Source organism: Alosa pseudoharengus, unplaced genomic scaffold (assembly GCF_046254945.1).
Source record: "Alosa pseudoharengus isolate Yale_2024_CS ecotype anadromous, Long Island Sound unplaced genomic scaffold, YU_APseudo_1.1 YU_APseudo_1.1_scf_18, whole genome shotgun sequence".
NCBI classification, from domain to species: Eukaryota; Metazoa; Chordata; class Actinopteri; order Clupeiformes; family Clupeidae; genus Alosa; species Alosa pseudoharengus.
Genome location: NW_027468650.1, coordinates 22,991,622 through 23,015,250, shown reverse-complemented (window position 1 = coordinate 23,015,250; position 23,629 = coordinate 22,991,622). Strand labels below are relative to the sequence as shown.

At 42.2% G+C, this 23,629-nt stretch overlaps 1 protein-coding gene across 1 annotated transcript; it reads left to right on the top strand.

Moving 5' to 3' along the window:
• Window positions 1-1,273: 1,273 nt before the first annotated feature.
• Window positions 1,274-22,503, top strand: vill (villin-like). Its single transcript, XM_076290600.1, has 20 exons — window positions 1,274-1,386; window positions 11,121-11,203; window positions 11,707-11,781; window positions 12,242-12,435; window positions 12,616-12,724; window positions 13,782-13,892; window positions 14,342-14,547; window positions 15,270-15,348; window positions 15,577-15,675; window positions 15,849-16,002; window positions 16,323-16,423; window positions 16,734-16,871; window positions 17,451-17,609; window positions 18,088-18,267; window positions 18,493-18,638; window positions 19,357-19,501; window positions 20,101-20,289; window positions 20,630-20,698; window positions 21,311-21,577; window positions 21,839-22,503. Exons 2-20 carry the CDS (start codon window positions 11,132-11,134, stop codon window positions 21,950-21,952), a joined length of 2,607 nt encoding a protein of 868 aa, XP_076146715.1. The 5' UTR covers window positions 1,274-1,386; window positions 11,121-11,131; the 3' UTR covers window positions 21,953-22,503.
• Window positions 22,504-23,629: the final 1,126 nt, after the last annotated feature.

Sequence of the window (23,629 nt, the reverse complement as noted above, 5' to 3'; positions counted from 1 at the left end):
TATGCGAGGATGCCATGTTGAGTTATTTGTATATGCTTGTTCACTGTGCGGTGTCAGTGTGTTTGTGTGTTGATCCGATGTGCAATGGTGGTGTCTCGCAGTAATCCTGCTAGACGGAGATGCCTGGTGACAATCAGCGCATCTGTTCGATGTTTTGCAATTATCCCCACTGCCTTGAGGTACCCAAAGGAACACCCGGATGCTGTCAATCAAAGGAACGTTTGCCACTGGCTCTCTACAGTATGTAGTAAAACAGAGAAACAAGAAAATTAGGCAGAGTATTCAAACAGACTTCAAATCTCCGCTCCTTGTAAACTTTTTACAACTCCTCTCCCAGGACTTTGCAGACACACACAAACACAAATTACTATCTTGTTTTGATTTCACTGTCAAATCGAGAGTTTGGAGAGATGGAACGATCAAACCAAACTTTGATGGAGAATCGCTGTTCTAACCACACGCGCGCCTATCAGCTGTACGCTGGTTTGCTGGTTCACTTGCTCTTGACCAGGAACCCTCTTATTTTGGGCCAAGAGCCTCTCACAGTGTGGTCCTTCATATGAGCTCTCCATCTGCTTGTGGATGGGAGTTTAATAATTGCCTCTCGCTCTCGAATGGCTCTTGCTAAGCCCTTGTGTGTGTGTGTGTGTGTGTGTGTGCACACATCCGGCCGTTGGCTAAGCCCAGAGGGGAGCGATCACAGCCTCCAGGGACTGCAATCAGGAGTCAGCAGTGGTGGAGATTAAAGGCCAGAGTGAGCACACAAACACACACACACACACATACACACACACCGGGTCTATTAAGCCTGTCTATCAAACAGCAGAAGAAGGGCATAGGCCTACTGTACACATGAGAGAAAAATTGTCCAGATGGAATCATACAACATTTTTTTTTGTTATTTTAAGGGATTTTGTGGCACTGTAGACTTACACAGACTCTATGTGGCTGCACTTCTCACTTTTTGTGTCAACCTATTTTTAAGATATTGTGTGTACAGTGCGTTTGTGTATGTGTGTGTGTGTGTGTGTGTGTTTGTCTGTGTCTGAGTATGGAGGAAGTGAGAGAAATGAATGAGAGAGAAAGAGAGAGACAGAGAGAGAGAGAAGCATGCCATTGTAACAGTTGAAGGGAGTGGACACTCAGCTTACCACTTTACCTTTTCAGTGCGTAGAGCAGGTGTGTGAAGGTGTGCTTTCACCTGGGTGGGGACACTGAGAAAATAATTTCCTTGCTCAACTCAATCCACCCCACAAACATTCAGACGGTCAACCAGAGAGAGAAACAGCCAGCTGAATGCTCATTTCCATATCACATACATACAGGCAGACAGTACACTCTGGATATAACCCACTGACACCTGGGACTCAGCTCAGCAGCTTTAAGGTAAGAGCCATGCAAACAGCCACTCCAGCTGACTGCACTCCCCCATGCAAATAAGCCAGCTGTATTTGGATAGTAAAGTTCAAGGGTATGAAGTGTGAATGCCAGCTGAATCTTTCATTTTTATCTCTGTGCATATCGGGTTTCCAATTAACTCAGGGAACAATGTCTGGTCATGCATACAGACCACTAATATATGATGTTCATAACTTATTGCATTATGTTAAACATTGGATAGACATTTTTATAAATAGACATTATAAATATGTGGATTGATATGTGGACATGGAAACTGATAATATGCTATGTGTTTAATGATACAGTGATACAGACTGATACTACTGCTGACTGAAATTATTTAGAATTTCTCTATAATGCTTATTTCTAACCTATCCTGTGAGCCGAAGTAAATAATATGTGAAATAGTGTCATGATTTTTTTAAGTGAACACTCTTTTGAATGTAGCATTGGCAGTTGGCAGTGCTGAATGTTTGTAAAGTATACCTGGTCCCTGGATAAAGAATGCAAATATGACATAACATGACTATGGAAACATAATACTGCACTATGCCTTATTGTTCAGAATCTCCTTCGCTAACAACCACAGCCCTGAGTGAGGGACAGGACACTGGCCACTAATTGAATGGTAAATGATGTACCGGCTGGGCCTGAAAGGCCCCATTAGAGCAGGTCTCACTGTGTGTATGAATAGTGAATGGCTTCCTAGGGTGTAGTAGAAGACCCATAACAGGCCATGAGCTGTGCCGAGCCAAGCCCAGAGCCGCATCATCCACTGGGCTATACTGACTCCAAGTCATGGGCACGTGGAGGGGGGGAAGGCCTTCTTTGATACAAATATTGTACTAAATGTTTTCTTTATTTTATAATGGCATGTTACAAATACATATGTACTTATTGTACAAACAGTGCGTGCAGTTGATCAGGCATGCGCAATGTTTATCGTTATGTTCTTCTCATATATTCTGTGTATTTCCTCTTTAGTTAGTATTTCCTTATAGTAGTTTTATTATATATTGGCCCTGTGAGGCTGTCAGCTGTCAGGTGCCTCAAGATATTGATATTGACCCATTTGGGGCCTTTTTTCAACTGTATCTCAATCATGGCGATACTCAGCATATCAAATTAGTCATTTGGAATGTAATTTTTCCAAATGTGGTTAAGGAAACATGAACCCTGCTCAACATCAAATAACTGCTAATTGGAGTCCTTTCTAAGTGTATTTGACTGACAAATAATTTGTAGTTGTAGAGGTAAGAAATCTGTAGCTAAAACATTAAGGGAAAAATCATGTGGGCAACTGAGTCCATTGTACATTGTACATTGTAAGAATCAGGGGGAAAGTCGATGATAGTTAAAAAAAAAAACCTCCATCTAATAAATTCTGCTCGCCGTGATAATTAATGATCATTAATCATAACTAGGCTACAGCTCCACTGCACTCCTCCTCATTCCAGTGTAGTTGGTTGCAATCTTTCAGGAAAATATGCACCTCCTTAATCGTGCCACTTAAAACTTTGCTGGTGTGTCATGCTGTTTGTCTTTGTGTGTGTGTGTGTGTGTGTCTGTCCTTGCCTGAGTCAGTGCCTCTATCAGGGCTTGCCCCTCAAGTGGATGCCGCCATTCAGGCCCGGGGTGGGTAATCGGGAGAATCAGGAGTATTCCCGCTGGGCCGCTTCACTTTTGGGCCGGTCGAGGGAAAACATTTTTGACATTTGTCACGTTAGTCTAGTTAGTAGGCTATAGGCCTACACGTTCTGCATTCTGTGCATGACACCGTTGCCTCTGTATGGGTTGTAGCCTACCATGTGAGGGAGTTCTCCCCTCCCAAAAAGTGTTGGTTGGGTCCATATAGCCCGTCTTTTCCAAAAAGTTTTCTCAGCCGGGCCGGCCCTACAGTAGCCATAAGCGTCAGGAAGGATGGATGTAGTCAGGGGGCCAATTCTGAAAAGGGCTTCCGTTAAGACTTTTGCGGACATGTTTTGGTACAAGCTGTCACCCTATTTTTTTAGGTAGAAGACACCCATAGGTAAGAAATTAGGGTGGTTGTCAAGCTGAATTTTTTTTGTGTGACTTGTACAAGCAATTTCAGGCCAATTTTTTGGTTTCCTGCTCAACACGACATGCCAGCAATAAATGTTGAATATCTCCACAACCACAAGGACCATATACATAAAAATGGTATCAAATGAAAGCTAACACTCATGGGCTGTCTGCAGTGTCAGAATTGACATTTATTGTACAGTGTAAGAGACAACAGAACTAGAACATGAAAAAAACTATCTCCGCCTAAAGAGAACCAGTTTTCAAAGTGAATATCAGCTTGGAAACATAGCATAGTATCCCAAAACCTCTATCAATCAGTACCCCTATCTATGGGAATGAGTCAAGCCAAGTTTAAAGCTTGTAGGGAGAGGCAGTGCAATACTGCACAAGTTATAATTCTTTAATGTCAAGGCGGAAATGTAGAACTGTAGATGGTGGTCTATGGTGCTATTTTACTTCATTAATGTACCAGGTTGTAACACAAATTATATTTAATTAACATATCACTATAGTTATTAATTCCATCCCAACATAACTGCTTTCTCACTTCTTTAGGGTTAGGGGTAAGTAACTAGTTAGTAGTAATAACTATATAATAGTCGTATGGCAAAGGTATGTTTTCCCCCATCCAAGCAGTGACTCTCAGGTAGGCAGCCAACAGAAGGCACCCAGGGACCATGTCCGAGTCCTGGTCAGGGACACAAAAGAAGAGTTTACTGTTTTGATAATGAATACCTTCTCAATACAAAACATGCATGCATGCATGCATCCAAGGGCATAATATAAATCTAATCTTCAAAACAGGAAAAACAGTATCATGCCAAATAATCTGAAACAATATAGTTGCTAGCCTAGAAATCTAGACGCACCCTAGCGGCAGCAAATTACATTTGCTGCTAGGGCTAGTCTAGCAACTCTCCGTTAGCTTGTGAGCTGGAAAAATTAAACTTCTATCAGGCCAATCAAATCGTTAGGCGGGTTTAACATAATGATTGATGGCAGAGTTGCAGCGGTTTGGCTTGAATTCCCTGCTACTTGAAAACAAAGAAAATGGATCTTGCTGTTGGCAAACAGCTTGACACGAGTTAAGCTTTTTTTAAGTTGGCAAAAGTTTGAACTAACCAACTAGCTCCGCTGGTGGGAAAACGCATGGGACTCGTTCTAGCGCTGTCCTATTGCGTGCAGAGGGAATTTGAAAGACAACCGATTATCCCACCCCTTGAACTGAGCACTGCGAACGGTGAGTGCCCAGACCCTACATTTTAATGTGGGTCTGGCTCGTCAGGCTATATAGTTGCATATATTGTGGCAAAACTCAATAATAATGATGTGAGTACCTGAGTATTCTTGCACCGAGCTGCACAGGCACATCCACATGCACCACTACAAAATATTCCACTTTTTTGACATCTACACTGCCTGGTACTGCACTGACTTCCACTTTCCTTGCATCCACATATCGTCAGCTCCAAGCACCTGGCCTGTACAGGTTCTTTGGTTAAAACGTGGGGGACAAGCATTCCATCCTTCATGTGCCAACCACAACTGGTTGGTAAGGGCAACTGTGGATGGGTCACTTGTGACTGTTTCCAAACCTTTGTTTAATAGTGGGCCCTCATTAGGTGCAGAGACAAGGCATCCTGAGTTGGTGGTAAAGTATCCAAATTGGCTTTCACTTTCCAAAACAGGGCACAGCGAACATCATGGATTGAAGTGCTGGTCGTTTTTGGATCATACAGTTTGTAGACAAACTGTTCTGTTGAGGTTTGGGGCAGCCGTGGCCTACTGGTTAGCACTTCGGACTTGTGACCGGAGGGTTGCCAGTACGAACCCCGACCAGTAGGCATGGCTGAAGTGCCCTTGAGCAAGGCACCTAACCCCTCACTGCTCCCTGAGCGCCGCTGTTGTTGCAGGCAGCTCACTGTGCCGGGATTAGTGTGTGGTTCACCTCACTGTGTGCTCACTGTGTGCTGAGTGTGTTTCACTAATTCACAGATTGGGATAAATGACCAAATTTTCCTCACGGGATCAAAAGAGTATATATACTTATACTTATAGAATAGCTGGACTTGGTACTTCATCCTCACCAAAGTTGTAGAGAAGATGAAGGCACAACCTCATGATCCCACAACCAAAGGGTATGAGAGGCTCATCATTCAGTGCAGTGACACAGATGTACTGTTGTTGCATCTTGTGTTTGCAACCTGCTGAGCCCAGAAATTTGGATGAAAGCAGGAACTGCCAAGAAACCACGCTACATTAAAGTGCATGATATTAAAATGTCAAATGGGATTCTGGATGGTCTGTTGGCATTTCATGCCATCACTGGATGTGACACTACCAGTCAGTTCACTGGAATAGGAAAAAGGATGGCGTGGAAAGTGTTCCAGCAGTGCCCTCATCTTCTCCACAACTTTGGTGAGGATGAAGTATCAAGTCCAGCTATTCTATCCTCAGCAGAACAGTTTGTCTGCAAACTGTATGATCCAAAAACAAACAGCACTTCAATCCATGATGTTCGCTGTGCCCTGTTTTTGAAAGTGAAAGCCAATGTGGATATTTTACCACCAACTCAGTGGAAACAGTCACCAGTGACCCATCCACAGTTGCCCTTACCAACCAGTTGTGATTGGCACATGAAGGATGGAATGCTTGTCCCCCACGTTTTAACCAAAGAACCTGTACAGGCCAGGTGCTTGGAGCTGACGATATGTGGATGCAAGGAAAGTGGATGTCAGTGCAGTACCAGGCAGTGTAGATGTCAAAAAAGTGGAATATTTTGTAGTGGTGCATGTGGATGTGCCTGTGCAGCTCGGTGCAAGAATACTCATGTACTCACATCATTATTATTGAGTTTTGCCACAATATATGCAACTACATTGTTTCATATTATTTGGCATGATATTGTTTTTCTTGTTTTGTAGATTAGATTTATTTTATGCCCTTGGATGCATGCATGTTTTGTATCGGGAAGGTATTCATTCTCAAAATGGTAAACTCTTCTTTTGTGTCCCTGACCAGGACTCAGATTGAGCACATGGACATGGTCCCTGGGTGCCTTCTATTGGCTGCCTACCTGAGTGTCACTGCTTGGAAGGGGAAAATCATACCTTTGCCATACAACTATTAGTTATTACATTACATTACATTTAGCTGACGCATTTTTAACCAAAGCAACTAACAACATGGTTAACAGTTTAAGCTTTATAAAGCAATTCTCTCAAGACTTATAGGACCATTTTTCATGTTCTAGTTCTGTTCTCTTACACTGTACAATACATGTTCATTCTGACACTTCTGCAGACATCCCATGAGTGTTGGCTTTCATTTGATACCATTTCTATGTATATTGGTGGTTGTGGAGATATTCAACATTTGGTGTTGGTATGTCATGTTGAGCAGGAAACCAAAAAATTGGCCTGAAATTGCTTAAAGTCATACACACACACAAAAAAAAATCAGCTTGACAACCACCTTAATGATCATGCTTGCACATAAATTGGATTATATTGCACATTTGCCCAAAATTACAGTAGGTAACATGGAAGAAAATGAAAGCACTTTGGGAAAAAAATCCGCTTTTACCACTTATAAGAATATAGTGTTAAAATGGACAAAAAAAATTTTTCTAAGCTGACAACCTGGCTAGAACACATGTTAAGGGGTTAAATATTAATACTGGATAGGTTGTATGCTTGTACCAAAAAGTGTCCGACAGAGTTTTATTATCAGTTTTGGCCCCCTGACTAATGGTAGAAAGAGGCCAGGAGGGACTGAAACGGCCAGGTAGAATGCTGCTAAATGTGCATAGCTTCCAGATTACAGACAAAAGTGGCAACTGGTAAAGAGAGATAGCCTATAGGCAATGATTATTAGCAATGTAATTATTGGGCTAATACTGGACGTTGTTGTCAAGCTATTCGTAAGCAACATATTAAATTACTTAAAATATAGCCTTTTGTATCCGATTCATAGACTTTGCAGTATGCAAATAACAAAACTGAAGCTTGATCTGTGTAGGTCTTTGCGGTAAAAATTGTAGCCTCTGAACAGCAGATCAACCAGTCGACCATTGAAAATGATGAGCCCTAAATTAGTGATGAGGAGGCCATGACTACAGGGACAAGTAGAGAGGATAAAGTTATTTAATGTAAGAAAGACCAATTACATGATAACCTATATGCCTTGCTTGCTCAGAAGGGTGTAGTAAAGGAGTAGCCTAGGCTAAATCACCAAACAATATAGCCTACCCATGCAAAAAAGCATGTAGCTTAAACATTAGTTCAATATGCCTCTTTGTGGAAGCGTGGGATAGGCTACATTTCAAAGGCTTTCTTTCTTTCTTTCTTTCTTTCTGTTTTTGTTAACTTGTGGAATAGTGGAATATTTTTTGTTAACTTCTCAGTTGAAGTGAATTATTATATAACCTTTACACATTTGTTGAACCATACTAATAAAAGCTATACATTCATTTATCCAATTTCCACCTATGGAAAATTTGGGCCGGTCTTGGGCCTGAAACTCCCGGGCTGAAAAGTGGCCCCACTCCGGCCCTGCCGCCATTGAAAAGGAATAAAAAAATAATAATAAAAAAAAACAGGTGATGGCATCCTGTTTGAGGGTCACTGTGTAAAAAATTGGCTTCCACTCAGGGATGGATTACTGCACGGGCCTACCGGGCCCAGGCCCAGGGGCCCAAGAGGTCAGGGGGCCCTGAAGCCCAAGCCTTTGCATGGAATCATTGCCTCAATATCAACAAATCAGGATGTAGGCTATGAATCTGATTGAATTAAAGTATTGGCCATCCCCAAAATGCACCAGAATACAGGAAATTTCTGGGGGAAGACCCCCAAACCCCCCCTCCCACATAAGCGACAATTAGTGGGGGGCCCTTAAAACATCTGGGCCCAGGGGCCCGAAAGTTCATAATCCGCCCATGCTTCCACTGTGTCCTTACGCCACCTACACCGACCTGTCAATCAGGTGCTGAGTTGCATCGCCATCTCCTAGCAACAGTTGGACTTGTGCTTAAAGGTCGGCTGCTCCTGGTGGGCTTTAATATTTAAAGTGGTGGTGGGGTAGATATTAAAGGTCACATGGCCTGAAATGGCCCTGCTGTGACAACATTCAAACATGCTCCGAGGATGCTGCGTCATTGGACACTTAGAGGAGTGTTTAGGATGGGTGTAACTGTAAGACCTGAGACAGTGCAGCCTGCACGTTTACAGACACGCCCACTTCAGCCCTGCACAGCTTCCCCGTAGTTTTAGCTACACCTGGGAATAATCACTAACTAACCTCACCCTTTATATTCACTTGAAGCACCTCACACCAACGTGAGGTATTGTTGTTTGTGACTCTACTAAGCCTGTATAGCCTAGCCTACTGTTTGATTCTGAACTCTCGTTTTTGACCTGTTTGCCTGACCTTGGATTACTCTTTGGATTCTCCCTTGGATTGTTTATTGGACTTGTGACCTGCTACCTGAACTTTATTAAATTAACTTGCTCGCTGCATTTGAGTCTGAGGTTCATTCATTACAGTAACAAGGAACTATACCCATGTTCTCAAATGCCCACCCATTTGAGTGCTGGTGGTTGCATTCTTGTTGATGGCTGATGGATTGTGGTGTCAAAGATCCAAAAGATCCACCACTTCAACCCCCTCTGTTGGAGTCTTTAAAATGCATTAGATTCTAGATCTCTCTTTTTCTCAGATTCTATTTTCTGGACAAATCCACTAAGGATCCAGACAGAGAGTTTTTACCACGCTACTTATGTAATCCGCTCTGTTTGGTGGGGGGGGGGGGGGGGGGGGGGGGTATTCTGCTATTAAAATACTGTGTGGGTGTTCAGCCTTTATGGAACATCATACTTCAGTGTTATGCAACGCAAACTCTCAATTAAGCTCTCTCTTTGTGGTCCAGTGCTGTGCTTCTCAGTTGATGTATTCCAGCATTGTCAGTGTCCTGCACTGCGCTGCGTCCTCTGTGTTCATCCTGTCATTACTCGTAAGGTATCTCTTCCTGATCAGGACTCCAGTACCTTCAGGTTGAATAATGAAGCAGCCCTGGTTTCGTAAAAGTGTATATCTGCTGTGTTTGATCTCCTCGCGACCATCCGGCTACCCGGGCGCTATCAAAGGAAAGATGGAAGTGGGACGCTTTCCATCCTTAACCCTTAAAGGTGTAGATTTTTGAACATTCTAAGTTCTGCAACAATTGAAGGTTCTAAAATTCTATGTTGAATTCAATGAACCCAGATATTCTTTAGAACGTTCATTTCTCAACATTCCCGTCACACCGGTGTGACGGTACTCCTTTAAGGGTTAAAAAAAAGAACCTGCACCACTATGAATTTTGCATCAAAAATATGACAATTAGGATATTAATGAACTTGGGCTGGAGATGAGCCGCCGCCTGTTCCACAGCTCAGTGTGTGTCGTCATGTCGTCTTACGCTGTCAGCAAGAAGCTGATGACTGGGTCATCCTTAAGGATTTTTTTAGAATTCACCTCTTGTGCCCTAGTTGTGTTCAAGGAGTTGACCAAAGTTGGAAGTTGGAATCTTAAATATTTCAGAATATTGAACATAGAATTACAAATGTGGATATTAGGCTTTTATGAATATTGCAATCAATCTACCCATAATCATCTATTGGCTGTGTAATGAATTCAAGAACAAGAATCATTAGTTAACTGTCCTACATAATACTTGAACTCATATCTTGAACTCATTCTTAGGGGAGAAAATGAACTGATGCTAAAATCTGTCAACTCAACAACCTTATTTTTTAATATTGTTACACATTTTAAGATAGATGTGTCATCAGTATTTTGTCATGACTGCATCACATGGCTTTATACTACAATGTGCGACAGCTTTATTAAAGCTGAAAACAACATATTAGCTGTCAACAATTGCATACTGATGTAACTCATAATATTTATATCTGTATAATGTGATGCTTGAAAGCCAATTTGGATGGGTTGGTCAAGATAAACGTTTTGGTAACAATATATTCTAAAAACATATATAAATCAATAAATATTCTTATTTTGTAGTTACATATATATTATCAGGGTTGGGTCAGATTACTTTGAAATGTAATCAATTATTGACTACAGATTACATGGCAATTTTTGTAATCAGTAGGCCTAACGTAATCAGGTTACCCAAAACATGTAACATAATCTGATTACTTATAGGATTACTTTAATTTAGGATTTTAATTTTGATGCGATATTGCCAAGTGCTGAATGCAGTTTTCCGGACTGGAACCGGTCTATCAGTCAAAGTCGACGGCTCCTCCATCTTGGGTTTTGATTTGAACCTTTTTCGTTAAGAAACTACACAGGCAATTGGATGATATTGACATCTAGTGGACAAACGAATGGGCTGCTTGTCAAATTAAAACATTTGTTAGGCTATCATAAAAAAGTTGCATTGTTTGCAAGATAAAATGTAATTAAGTAATCCCCAACAATGTAACTATAATCTGATTACACATTTTTTTTAATTGTAATCTGGGCTGATTATAGTTACTTGATTTTTGTAATCTGATTACGTAATCCAGATTTCATGTAATCCATTACTATCCAACCCTGTATGTTATATACTGTATGTTATTGCAAACCATGAGTTAACATAGATTTTACCACCTGTCTCCCCTTAGACTCTCTCAGGATGTCAGAAGAAACTACCGACGTGTTGACGAGCATCCAGAAGAAACCTGGACTGCAGATATGGACCATCAATGTAAGCAGCCATGGACTGATTGCCTACTCAGTGTCTTTCTTTCTGCATCTCAAATCACCATCCCAGAGTCTTTTTTTTTCTTTTTTCTACACCTCTCTGTGCTTGTCTTCTTGTCTCTTATCATTTCCTCTACTGCCCTCCCTCCTTCATTCTCCTGTCTGCTCATTTTAACTGCTCACGTCTCCACATTTCACCCCTTCTCCTCTTCTCCTCTTCTCCTCTTTTCAACTTTGCCCCTCTTCTAACATCTCTCCTCTTATCTGCACATTTTCTCACCTTCCCTCTCTTAGCCTCACCTCCCCTCATTTCTTCCCCTCCCCTGCCTCTCCTCTCTCCTCCGCTCTCCAATCTCTCTTCTTTCCATCTTTTCCATCTCTTTTCTCTGCTCCCCATACTTCCCTCCCCTCCCCCTCATAACGCCCTCTCCTCCATCTCATCTCTTTTTGTCCGTATTCCCCACAGTCACGATTAGTTTTTAAGGCTGCGTCGTCTTCACTTTGCAGAGCATGAAGATGGTTCCTGTGCCCGAGCAAGCCTATGGGAATTTCTTTGAGGGGGATTGCTACATTGTCCTTCATGTGAGTCCACAAGCACACAGCGCTGCCAAGCCGTTGGTGTGGTTTCGAAATGACACACACAAGCTTTTCCACACTACTGAGATGTGCAATCATAGAGCCAGTTGTCATAACAACTTTGCCAAGGCTATTTGCAGAATTCCCTTTGACTCTGAAAACCACTAGCCAGCAACACAAAGACCCCTCGGAGATAGCCGTGTGAATTGCTTTCCACTCATTGACCCTCTGCTGGTGTCCATTTGTAAATGGATCAGCTATTCAAACACTATTCGGATCTTTGGATTATACAGATTCACACTAACAGTGCACTGCAACATTAACCTTATATCTCATATCGTACAAACAATAGAACTTCAGAATGCTGTATTTGTGCCTGTACCTTATCTCTTTTAGCAGCTTCATAGTTTTGTTTTTGCTATTCTATTCTACTTCCATGTCCATGATTGTCTCACTGTTTGTTCAGGTGAGTCATAAATCCCCTCAGCGCACTGACATCCACTACTGGATTGGGAACTTGTCCTCCCAGGACGAGCAAGGAGCGGCCGCCATCTATGTCACCCAGCTGGACGAGTTTCTGGGGGGCAGCCCTGTCCAGCACAGGGAGGTGCAGGCCAACGAGTCGTCCAAGTTCAAGAGCTACTTCAAGAGCGGACTGATGTGAGTCCCACTGCCAAGCTGGTCGGAGCCCTCAGTGGCATTTCTGACCATTTTGGATTTGTCACCCTACCACCCAACTCTCCAAAAACAAATCTGTGAATGTTAAGCCCTACATTACCTTGAGATACCTTTTACTGAACAGTAGCCATGTTTTTTTCTTCTGTGGGTCCTGGGTTTCAGCTACAAGAAGGGTGGAGTGGCATCTGGGTTCCAGCATGTGGAGTCCAATGCTTTCAACATCCTCAGACTGCTGCACATCAAAGGGACCAAACACATCATGGCCACTGAGGTAGTGACTCACGTACACCTACTCCCACACGTGCTCCATCCGTAGTCTACCACACTCTTAAAGTAATACAATGTAGAAATGTCCCTTTTCACTAGTGATCAATGTACTGGGCATGTATTTAGCACTAAGTGGGTACCCAGTGCATTGAGAACTGACAAAAGGGTCATGTTCCGGGTTGGAACAAAAGAAATAGATCAATACCAGGCTTTCTGTGCGCATATCAGTATTGACAGAGATGCAATTCTGCCCATTAAAAGTCAGTATATTATCAAACAAGTTTGGAGTCGACATACGGTAAAAGAAGTATATTGCATTGTTTTCATTCTGCCTTTTAGTCATTTCATTGGCTATCTGTACATGGGAAATTCCACGCAAAACTGTCATGTCCATAACGCCAACTAAATACCATGGCACACATATCGCTTTTTTGATTGGTGTGTTTGCCCACATATCACTTTTTTGATTGGTGTGTTTTGTTTTATCCTGTTGCAACATTTATTGGTTCCCTGGGTGTGTTGTTGCTTGCATTGTGGCACCAAAACAAGGACTTGGCCTCCATGTGTGTCACAGGAATTAAATGAAACAGGAAGAGAAAGACTGAATAAGATCCGAATAAAACAAATACAATCGTAATAAAAGGCCGGATTCATGTGCGCATAGCACATGCTGAGGATGAAATGAAGGAGATTGTCTCCATAGAACTGGACGTTTGACCACAAACTATCTCACCACTGGGCATCACTTCAGAGAAGGCCACAGTTTTTTTATGAGCTCTGCTCCTCTGTTTATATGGAAGAAAGCCTGGAAAGAAATCTGCATTTCAAAACTGGTCTTTTAAAACTTCTCATTGTTTATCAGAGAGGATAAATGTTTGCTGTCATCCTGCCTGTGAGGAAGAGTGGAGTGAATCATTCTCTTGTAAATGTGTTGGTTTGGAGATTAATCACAGACACCATTTAGCCCAAGTGGATCCTTCAAGTGAAACTCTTTTTTGTCTGTAATGATTATTATTGTGCAAACGGAGCTTGTTAATGTGGTGCCATCTGCTTCGTCTCAGGTGGACATGTCCTGGAACAGTTTTAACAAGGGCGACGTATTCCTGCTGGATATGGGCAAAGTGATTGTGCAGTGGAACGGTCCCCAGAGCAACAGGAGAGAGAGACTCCAGGTATAAGGATGGGGGGGGGGGGGTTTAACTTTTTGTTTACTGTGATGGGGGATTGTTTATTAGGAGAGTGCAGTTGTTTGGGGCTGGTACATCATAGGCGTTCTGCTCCCCCCCCTTCTTCTCTTCCTTCTTCATATCCTCTTCATTTATTTTTTCCTCAACTATCCTCTTTTATCCCATCCTATTCTCTTGTCTCCTCTCCACTCATCTCCTATTCTCTTCTCTTCATTTATTTTTTCTTTCTTCTCACTTCTCCTTTCTTCTCTCTTCCCTTCCCTTTTGCGTCTTCTCCCTTCTCATCTACTCCTTTCTCCTCTTTTCTACTTTCCTCTCCTCTCCCCTCCTCTCCTCTCTCTTCTCATTTCCTTTTCTCTCCTTTCCTCTCTTCTCATCTTCTCTCTCTCCCCCTCTCCCCCCTCTCCTCTCTTCTCCACTCCTCTCCTCTCCAGGCTGTTCTCCTGGCCCAGGACATCCGGGACAGGGAGCGTGGGGGTCGGGCTCAGATAGGCGTGGTAGAGGGGGCGCGTGAGGAAGACTCCCCTGAGCTGATGAAAGTCATGAAGGCTGTGCTCGGCCAGAGGTCCGGGGGGCTGAAAGACGCCACTCCTGACGACAGGCCAGACCTCAACCAGATGGCCAGCATCAGACTCTACAGGTCTGTGCCATCCCTCTGCATCATGAATATTTATTAATTTCATCCACCGGTAATGTCAACTGAAAAGATTTTTTTCTTTTCCAGTAAAGCTTTTATGTGTGTATGAGTAAAACAAAAACAGTATAAACAGTGACGTAACAAACAGTGGAATAATTTAAAACAACCTCATAACAAATCACCTTCTCATAAATCTACTATAAATTGTTTTCATTCATGTTATAGAACAATTCTAAAGCAGGGACACTAGAAAAAATCTTAAACTAGGACATGGAATTATATTTGCGGAAAGAAATGCTGCACGTGCACATATTGTACCACATTGGTGCATGTACGTGGAAAGACCGTGCTCTATGCCATGGGCTCTTTATTTCCTGTGTCTTATTTTCTACTGTGGTGGCAAACTGTGGTTTACTGTAACGCGATTAATGATCTGTATTGAGCTGAGACATGGGCAAATTAGTTTAATCAATTTCAGTTTAGCATGACTGGAATGAATAACTTTATTAAGTGTGTTTGGTAGGTACCCATAAATTATGTCTGCAAATCAAATGTGTGTGTGTGCTTGTCCCTGTCTGTGTATATGTGTGCATTTTTGGGCCAATGAACTCACCATGGAGACACCACTAATTATCTGTACTTACTGTATTTGTGTGTGTGTATGTGTGTATGTGTGTGTGTGTGTGTGTGTGTGTGTGTGTGTGTGTGCGTGTGTGTGCTGACAGTGTTTCAGATGCAAGTGGGAACCTTATGGTGCAGGAGGTGGCCAGTCAGCCACTGACCCAGGATCTGTTACGTTCCACTGTGAGCCACTTTTACTATTCGTTCTTCAACCACTGCCCATCAAAATACTACATAGAATATACTGAACAGGGTAAAATAAAAACAATAATTGTAAATATTTTTGTGTCATGCTCTGTGTATTCACATCTCTCACTGGCATTCTCTGTCTGTCTCCCTTCTGCCCCCACCCCCACACCCATCCCTCTCTTCCTGTCATCCTTTCATTCCCTCTTTCTCCGTCTCTTTCAGGACTGCTACATAGTGGACCAGGGGGGCAGGCATGTGTTTGTATGGAAGGGAAAGCACGCGTCTAAAGAGGAACGCCGTGCTGCGCTCTCCAGGGCTGTGGTAAGATCTGTTCACTCAAAGCACTCCTCTCTCAAACACATTCATCTCATAAAAGACTAGACTCAATTTGACCAGAAACTGTTCACTGGGTTCTGAAATTTGCACATTTGCATTAGTATACAATGTTGTTTCTTCCCAATGAGATGATCATCTTCATCATCCCCCTCCTCTAGGGATTCATCAAGGCTAAAAACTACCCGTCCAGTACTAGTGTGGAGGTGATGGGCGACGGAGGGGAGTCGGCCATGTTCAAGCATCTCTTCAAGTCCTGGACTAAGGAGGGCCAGACGCAGGGTCTGGGGAGAACCTACTCCATGGGCAAGATAGGTATAGACCCTTTCAACAAGAAAAACAAAAACAATGCTTGAACGTTCTATTTTGTTCCCAATCTACTTCCGCTTCATTAGGATAACATATGGAATGTTAAAACGGAAGCCTTGTGGGAACAACTATGATGCTGATAATGGAACTCTCTTAAACTCTCAATAGTCACCCTCAGCCGCCATGTTGCACTACCCTGGTTCCAAGAGATGAAAGTGCAGCCAAAAATAAATTTGTGTTATGTACATTGTTTCTCAGTATAATTATTTGAACTTTTTCCACATTTGTGTGAACTGAATGGATTGAATGTATATTCTGGGGTGTAGCTAAGGTGGACCAAGTGACGTTTGATGTGATGGAGCTTCATGCCCGCCCTGAAATCGCAGCACAGGAGCGCATGGTAGACGATGCCTCAGGAGATGTGAAAGTAAGAGGTGCACACACCTTAGAACACACACACACACACACACACACACACACACACACACACACACACACACACACACATGCATGAGAAACAAAGAAGTACACTCTCCCCCTTTCATTTTCTCTTATTACAAGCTCTCTCACAATCTCCTCTTTTATTAACTCGTCTCGTAGTACCTGTTTCCCCTCCCTTTAGCTCATAGTTTGAGCATTGCAAATGGTACCACACCCAAAACATAAACACAGTAGTAACAGTTGGCGATGAATACAAGGCCCTTTGTTGAATAATCACTCTCTCTTCAATCGCCCAGATCTGGCGCATCGAGAATCGGGAACTTCAGGAACTTCACCCCAGCTCTTTCGGGCAGTTCTATGGAGGAGACTGCTACCTGGTGCTGTACACCTACATGAGGGCTAACAAACCACAGTACATCCTCTACATGTGGCTGGTAGGCGCCATAGAAAAGTTACCACACACTAACACAGTGGGCCTTATGTTAAATGGCAGGCAAAGTGCAGAGCCTGTCAACAAGCAAAGTTCTGGTGCATGAACTATCAATACTGCGTTGCATATACTAATTAATGTGGCTGATGTTTTTATCCAAAGGGACATATATGCCCATTATTCTCCCCAGAGCAACTTGAGGTGAAGTGTCTTGCTCAAGGGCACAACGGTGACAGTGGGGTTCCTTAGCCACTACTCCACCACTGCCCTGTATTGCATGTAGTTTGCCTAGTTATACATTTTGCTCTAGTTAGGCTTAAGACATCACTCAAATTAGGGCAGAGTGACTGACTCATTGTGGCATAAAAAATGCTTTAAAATTATGCTCCTGGTTTAGCTTTAGTACCAAAACAAAAATAATTGGATGAAATTTGATGAACATACTAAAAATGTGGGCACCCATATGACCATAGAGATGGAATGGGGGTACAAACTGCCCAGATTACTGTATAGCCCTGCAGATGCTCATGACTGACATTGAGCTCTGACATGCCTGACTGACATGAATCATGGGATACCACAGGGACGCCACGCCACCCAAGATGAGATCACGGCTTGTGCCTATCAGGCCGTTGCCGTGGACAACAATTACAATGGAGCTCCCGTTCAGGTCAGAGTGACCATGGGCAAGGAGCCACGTCATTTTCTGGCCATTTTCAAGGGCAAGCTCATCATTTTTGAGGTAACGATGATCTCTTCTCATCTCTCTCTCCCTCTCTCTCTCTCTCTCTCTCTCTCTCTCTCTCTCTCTCTCTCTCTCTCTCTCTCTCTCTCTCTCTCTCTCTCTCTCTATGTCTGTCTCTAATGACCATCCCCCATGTTGAGTGGCAATAATTGTGTTTGAATCTGAATCTGTTTTCTGTCTGGCTCTATAAAATTAGACTTGTATCTCTCTGCTATAAGTATCCAGTTACTCGTCCATTGGCAAATTATAAGTGTTTTCATGTTACTTACATTGATGTTTACAGTTTTTATATTGTGATTTTATAACATTTAGAGCTTTTCCCTGTGATATCACAACTGACAATAAATTATAAATCATCACAACTAATGATAACTGATAAATGATGTATAGTTTCTACACTTTACAGTAGTCTGGACCTATTACACAGTAATAAGTCCATAATGTCTAATGGTGTGACTGTTTGTCTTGCACACAGGGTGGCACAGGTAAGCCAGGGGTGGTGAGCCCCTCCACTGATGCCAGGCTCTTCCAGGTAAAGGGTACACATGAGCTCAACACCAAGGCGACAGAGGTGCCTGCTCGTGCGTCCTCCCTCAACAGCAACGACGTGTTTCTCCTGAAGAGTGACCGCATGCTGTACCTGTGGTATGGCAAGGCAAGTCCCCACACACATCTATTCATTCAGTAGCAGTTCGTAAGTAGACTCAGTTTTGTACAGTGACAGTGCTTGTAAGGGGATAGTAAATGTGTGTATTTATGAATGGGTATAGTTTTAGTTGCATGTGTGTATGTGTATTTCATTGTGTGTGTGTGTATGTGCGTGCGTGCGTGCGTGCGTGTGTGCGTGCGTGCGTGTGTGTGTGTATTTGTGTCTCCACAGGGATGCAGTGGGGATGAGAGGGAGATGGGGAAGTATGTGGGTGGCGTTCTGTCCAAGCAGGATAAGGAGGTGGTGATGGAGGACCAGGAACCGGCTCAGTTCTGGGTGGCCCTCGGAGGCAAGGCTCCCTACGCCAACGACAAGAGGTACACACCACACCACACAGGTGGAGGTGTGAGATGGTGGAGGTGGTGGAGGTGGTCCAGTAGTTAGCATTGCCACAAGGCGATCTGGTGACCTGGGTTCTGTTTCTAGTTAATGCATACACTGTATATTGCTGTGGATAAAAGCATTTGCTTCAGTGGTCTTTACCTTGTTGTTGAATGGATAAAGCATTAACCACGGTAACTGTGTCTATGCATCTAACAGACCTAAAATACCAGAAAGCAATATCAAACTGAATTTTGACGCAGAACACCCATGTCATCCTACTCTCTTATTTTAAGAGCAGAGCGCAACTTAAAACATGGCATCAATTTGTCAGCACAACAACTGCTGCCCAAATAAAGGCAATGTACCACAACGCAGTGTGCAAGCACAAGACGGAATGCCTCCCCTGCAGTCGTCATGGGGAACAGTAGAGGAGCACAACAACACAAAGGCGAACCATTGCATCAGTGTCTTAATCGTGTCAGCTTGAGAAGTTATTTAGTTCCTACGAGGCTCTGAGTAATTTAAATCCCAGTGGGCGGATGGGTCCCACCTAGCCGTTTGACAGGTTTAGAAAGCTCTGTGAGTCACGGCATTATTTACACCATGCCAGTACACAGAGGCAATTACTGCCATGTTTGCTGTTATTGTGTGTTTAATTGTGTGGGTCCCCAAGGCAAGTCCATCAATCACACTGTCTGATTGGGCGGTTAGGTTCGAGAAGGAGGAGCCTCCCCACAGCCCTCGGCTGTTTGAGTGCTCAAATCAGACGGGCCGGTTTGTCATGACGGAGGTGCAGGACTTTGCTCAAGATGACCTTGATGAGGATGACGTCATGCTGCTGGATACCTGGGAGGAGGTGAGGGCATAGGCACCATATTGTCATCAAATCACTCACCTTAGGGCATGACCAGATGGACATCTTAATCAGTTACCATTGTTTGCCATGCAGTTGATGATACAGAAAACAATTGATTGGGGAGGCATGAGGTGGCAGGTTGTATGTTATTGTTAGAACATTTGTTACTTTCCAACAGGCTGTGCTGGAATGCAAGTGGATTTGTTTCTGGATTTGTTGCATTGTTCACCACAGAACTTCTGTCACATGATGTCTCACAAACCTGATTCAAATATAAAGAATGACTTTGTTAATATGGAAATTTACCATGATGAGCTCTCATTCCTCCCTAAATTTGATGATAAATGTATTTCCATTATAAGATAGCTTAATGTAAACTTTTGCATTAGAAATAGAGTCAGTGCAAATTCATATAACATCTGCTGTCTGTACCACCACACATCATATCTCCCAGTTATTTGCACCATTATGGTGGCCTATCATGATTGACAGACCAAAAGTTACCTGGCTTGTCCATGTCTATTTGGCTCAGTCTAGGACTGGTCAAGATAGTGATAATAAATGACACTGTACATCTGTTCTCTGTGTCTTCTTCCTAGATCTTCTTGTGGATTGGCAACTCAGCCAACCAATACGAAACTGAGCAGGCTTGCAACAGGGCGCTCGAGTACCTGAGGACACACCCAGCTGGGCGGGACCCTGAGACGCCAATCATCTCAGTCAAGCAGGGTTATGAACCTCTGACCTTCACTGGCTGGTTCAATGCTTGGGACCCCCACAAGTGGAGTGTTAGTATCTCTTGCAATTGTCAATTCAGTCCACCAGGGGGTGGTAGAGACTTTCAAAACTCCACTCTACAGCACTCTAAGAATCTGATCGATACCTCAAATAGTTTTGCTGAAAGGTTTTTTTCTGTATAATATAATATATTTATTGCGCAGAGTGTAAATCTGTGTTTATAAGTTCTGTTTTTCTGGAGTTTCTTTAAACTCAGCCTTCATGGTGTCATCATTAAAATAAGGAGGCTAGGAGCACTAACACTGTTGATAAGGCATTGACTGATGCAGTGTAAGGACAGCTGAATGATGAAAGTGTCTAGGAGTGTTAAGAGATGTCCTCTCTCCGCAGGGAGGCCTGTCCTATGAAGACATGAAGAGAAAGCTGGGCGATGTGGCCTCCCTATCCCAGATCACTGTGGTAAGGCCTCCACTGACAACTGAAGGGCACTGTGACACACACAATGTCACATAAATAGTACTACTAGTAGTAGTATAGTCACACTACCTGTGGTAGATTCTTAGTTTTTAGTAGTTAGTAGGAGTGGTATTGACATCAGCAGGCAAACTCATTGTGGGGAAAGGATACATTTTCACTGGTGATACTTGCTCTTATATCATTCTAATGGAGTCTGCAGGGGATTTATTGTATTGTGAGGATGAGACAGTGCAGTTAATTAGGATGAATCACAGGTCCTCTGTCAGTTCCTGGTGGATTTCTCTAACTTTCCACTGCATTAGGATTACGTTAATATATGAATCTAATTACGGTAAGACAAGGGCACCAATGGCATAGCTGAAATAAATTCAACTTAATCCAGTTTGATTTCAATTGTTTTGACAGTATTTTTCTTTCAAAGTATAGCTCTTTCTTTATCTATGTACAGTATGTATGTTTCTATGCATCTCTCTCTCTATCTATCTATCTATCTATCTGTCTGTCTGTCTGTTTGTCTCACTCTTGCTACCCACCTTATCATATGATTTTATTATAAGATCATGTTGATCACAGTTCTCTTGTCTGTTGCTATAGAACCTGAACAACGCCAGTCTGAACAAGAGATCTGAGGGTGGCGGGGGCAAATACAGTGCTCCAGGGGGCCCAGTCAGTGGCAGCCCTCCTCCTGCCTACAAGCCCCAAGGGCCACGGGGCCCATCTTACAGTGCCAGCACTCACATCTCCATCAGTAGCTCTAACAACGGCTCCAACAGCAGGAACTCTGGGAGATGGAGTCCTGACCAGATCCTGAACAAAGCCCCAAATGAGCTGCCCACAGGCGTTGACCCCAGTAGGAGAGAGGTGAGTGCCAAATGTCGACGTGCGATTTATACGGACCATGTTAACCACTCTGAATCTAAACTTCAGTTTTTTTGGTTGATCACATTCATCTGCTACCACTGGTTTTGTGTGTTAGGGATACAGATTTTTTGTAGATTTTTATTTAAAAAAAATAAAAAATAAATAAAAACATTTCTGATGTGCCTCTCCCACCCTTCATCTCTAATAAATGTTCTACTCCTTTGTCTTTCTCTTGCACTATTATTTCACTCCATTCTTCAGGACTACCTATCAGACGCCGATTTTGAGGGTCTTCTGGGCTGCACTAAGGGTGACTTCCAGCGCTTGCCCAGATGGCGACAGAACGATCTCAAAAAGAAGGCGGGGCTCTTTTAAGCATAGCTCAATCTTCTTAAAAGGGCACATTAGAGAGATAATACTTTTATTTATGTTTGTTGTATGTTGCTTGGAATTGAATCTTCCGAATTGAGAGTCACTGTTTGACAGATACCACAAATCACATTATTTATCTCACAAAGGATAGTTTTTATCTTTACTTATCTTTACTGATTTACTGTAACATACACAACTCACTATTTGTACTGCGTATCTTAGACTGCCATTCATAGACTAGTATAGTTGAGATTTGCACCACAACGGAAATATTCAGTTTAATCGCATTGTGCTGCTTTGTTTCAGACTCACTGTCCTAGTAGTTATTATTAGTCAAGTATTTTGAATCTCATATCATTAACTACATAAATCTACTACTTTATTATATGAATTATATAATAGCCTTAAATTGTTATTGCTGACTGTTGTGCCCAGATTAGAGTTGTTGTATTCCATTTAAGATTGTTTAAGAAATAACATTTGTTTAGGCATGCAATCTTTCTTTTTGCTTGGATGAGATAAGAGAATTTTTTCAAAATGTTAACAGTTTATTTAATGCATTTGCAACTTAATGATAATGTTCACTAGCAAAAGATGACTACTCTAAAAGACTAATGTTGATAACATTACAAAGACTTGATAAAACAACATTACGCTTTTTGAATATTTTGAAATTATATTTTGAAATATGTTATTAAAAGAACAATGATATGTACTTAGATTCAGACATCATCACTTGTATAACATTGACATCAAGCAGTGTTAATGATCTGACATGTAAGAAACAGACTTGTTCAAAACTGCTGTAAATTAATAATGCGGTTTCAACAATTTCATGTCTTTGTCTCTGGCTGTAGCCTTCCGTCGCTGTCAAAAACTCTAAGAACTTTGTAGAACAGATACAGATCAGTCAAGAAATACAGAGAACATTCTGGGCCTTTTAGAGTATTCTGAGAAACAGAAAAATCACAGAGAAATAGACCTTCTTGTCCCAATGGCTCAACTTAGAACTCTTTAAGGGATTATGTAGAACACGTAGTGTACATCTATTGTGGAAAACATTTGGAACATTAGTAGATTATACAAACTAGATATCACTTTCAATATACTGTTTACCTTAACATAAAGGCTTCATTAATTTTGATCCCACACTGATTTATAATATGAAGAATGAAGTCTCTGACATGGATAGGGCACACCCGGATCACTTGATATTGCACTATGAAATGTTGTTGACCAGGGTGGATCATGACCCATTTAATTGTTCCATGTAGAACAGGGTACCATCTCAGCACTAAGTGGCATTCAATATTGACGCCAAGGGGTCATAAATAAAAATTCTTCCATTGTGTTGCTTTAAAGAACCTTTACATACATACATTGTTTACTGAGTGAGAATGGCATGTAAATATACTCTTGTAAATTGTAAATCTATGATGACCCCTCTAGACAAGTGCACTTCATCATACATTTTCTGAAATAATTTTTTTATCAGAATGAAAAGGCACATACTTGAAAGTCTGATACTAAAATGTAAGTCCTTTAACCAAACTCCCAAAGAAGGCACTTAACAGTAAGTAAAAACGCATACAGTCAAATCAAGATAGAACATAAAAAGTTAAATATATATAAATGATATTCTGAGAACCACAACAACAATACAACAACAAAAATGCAATA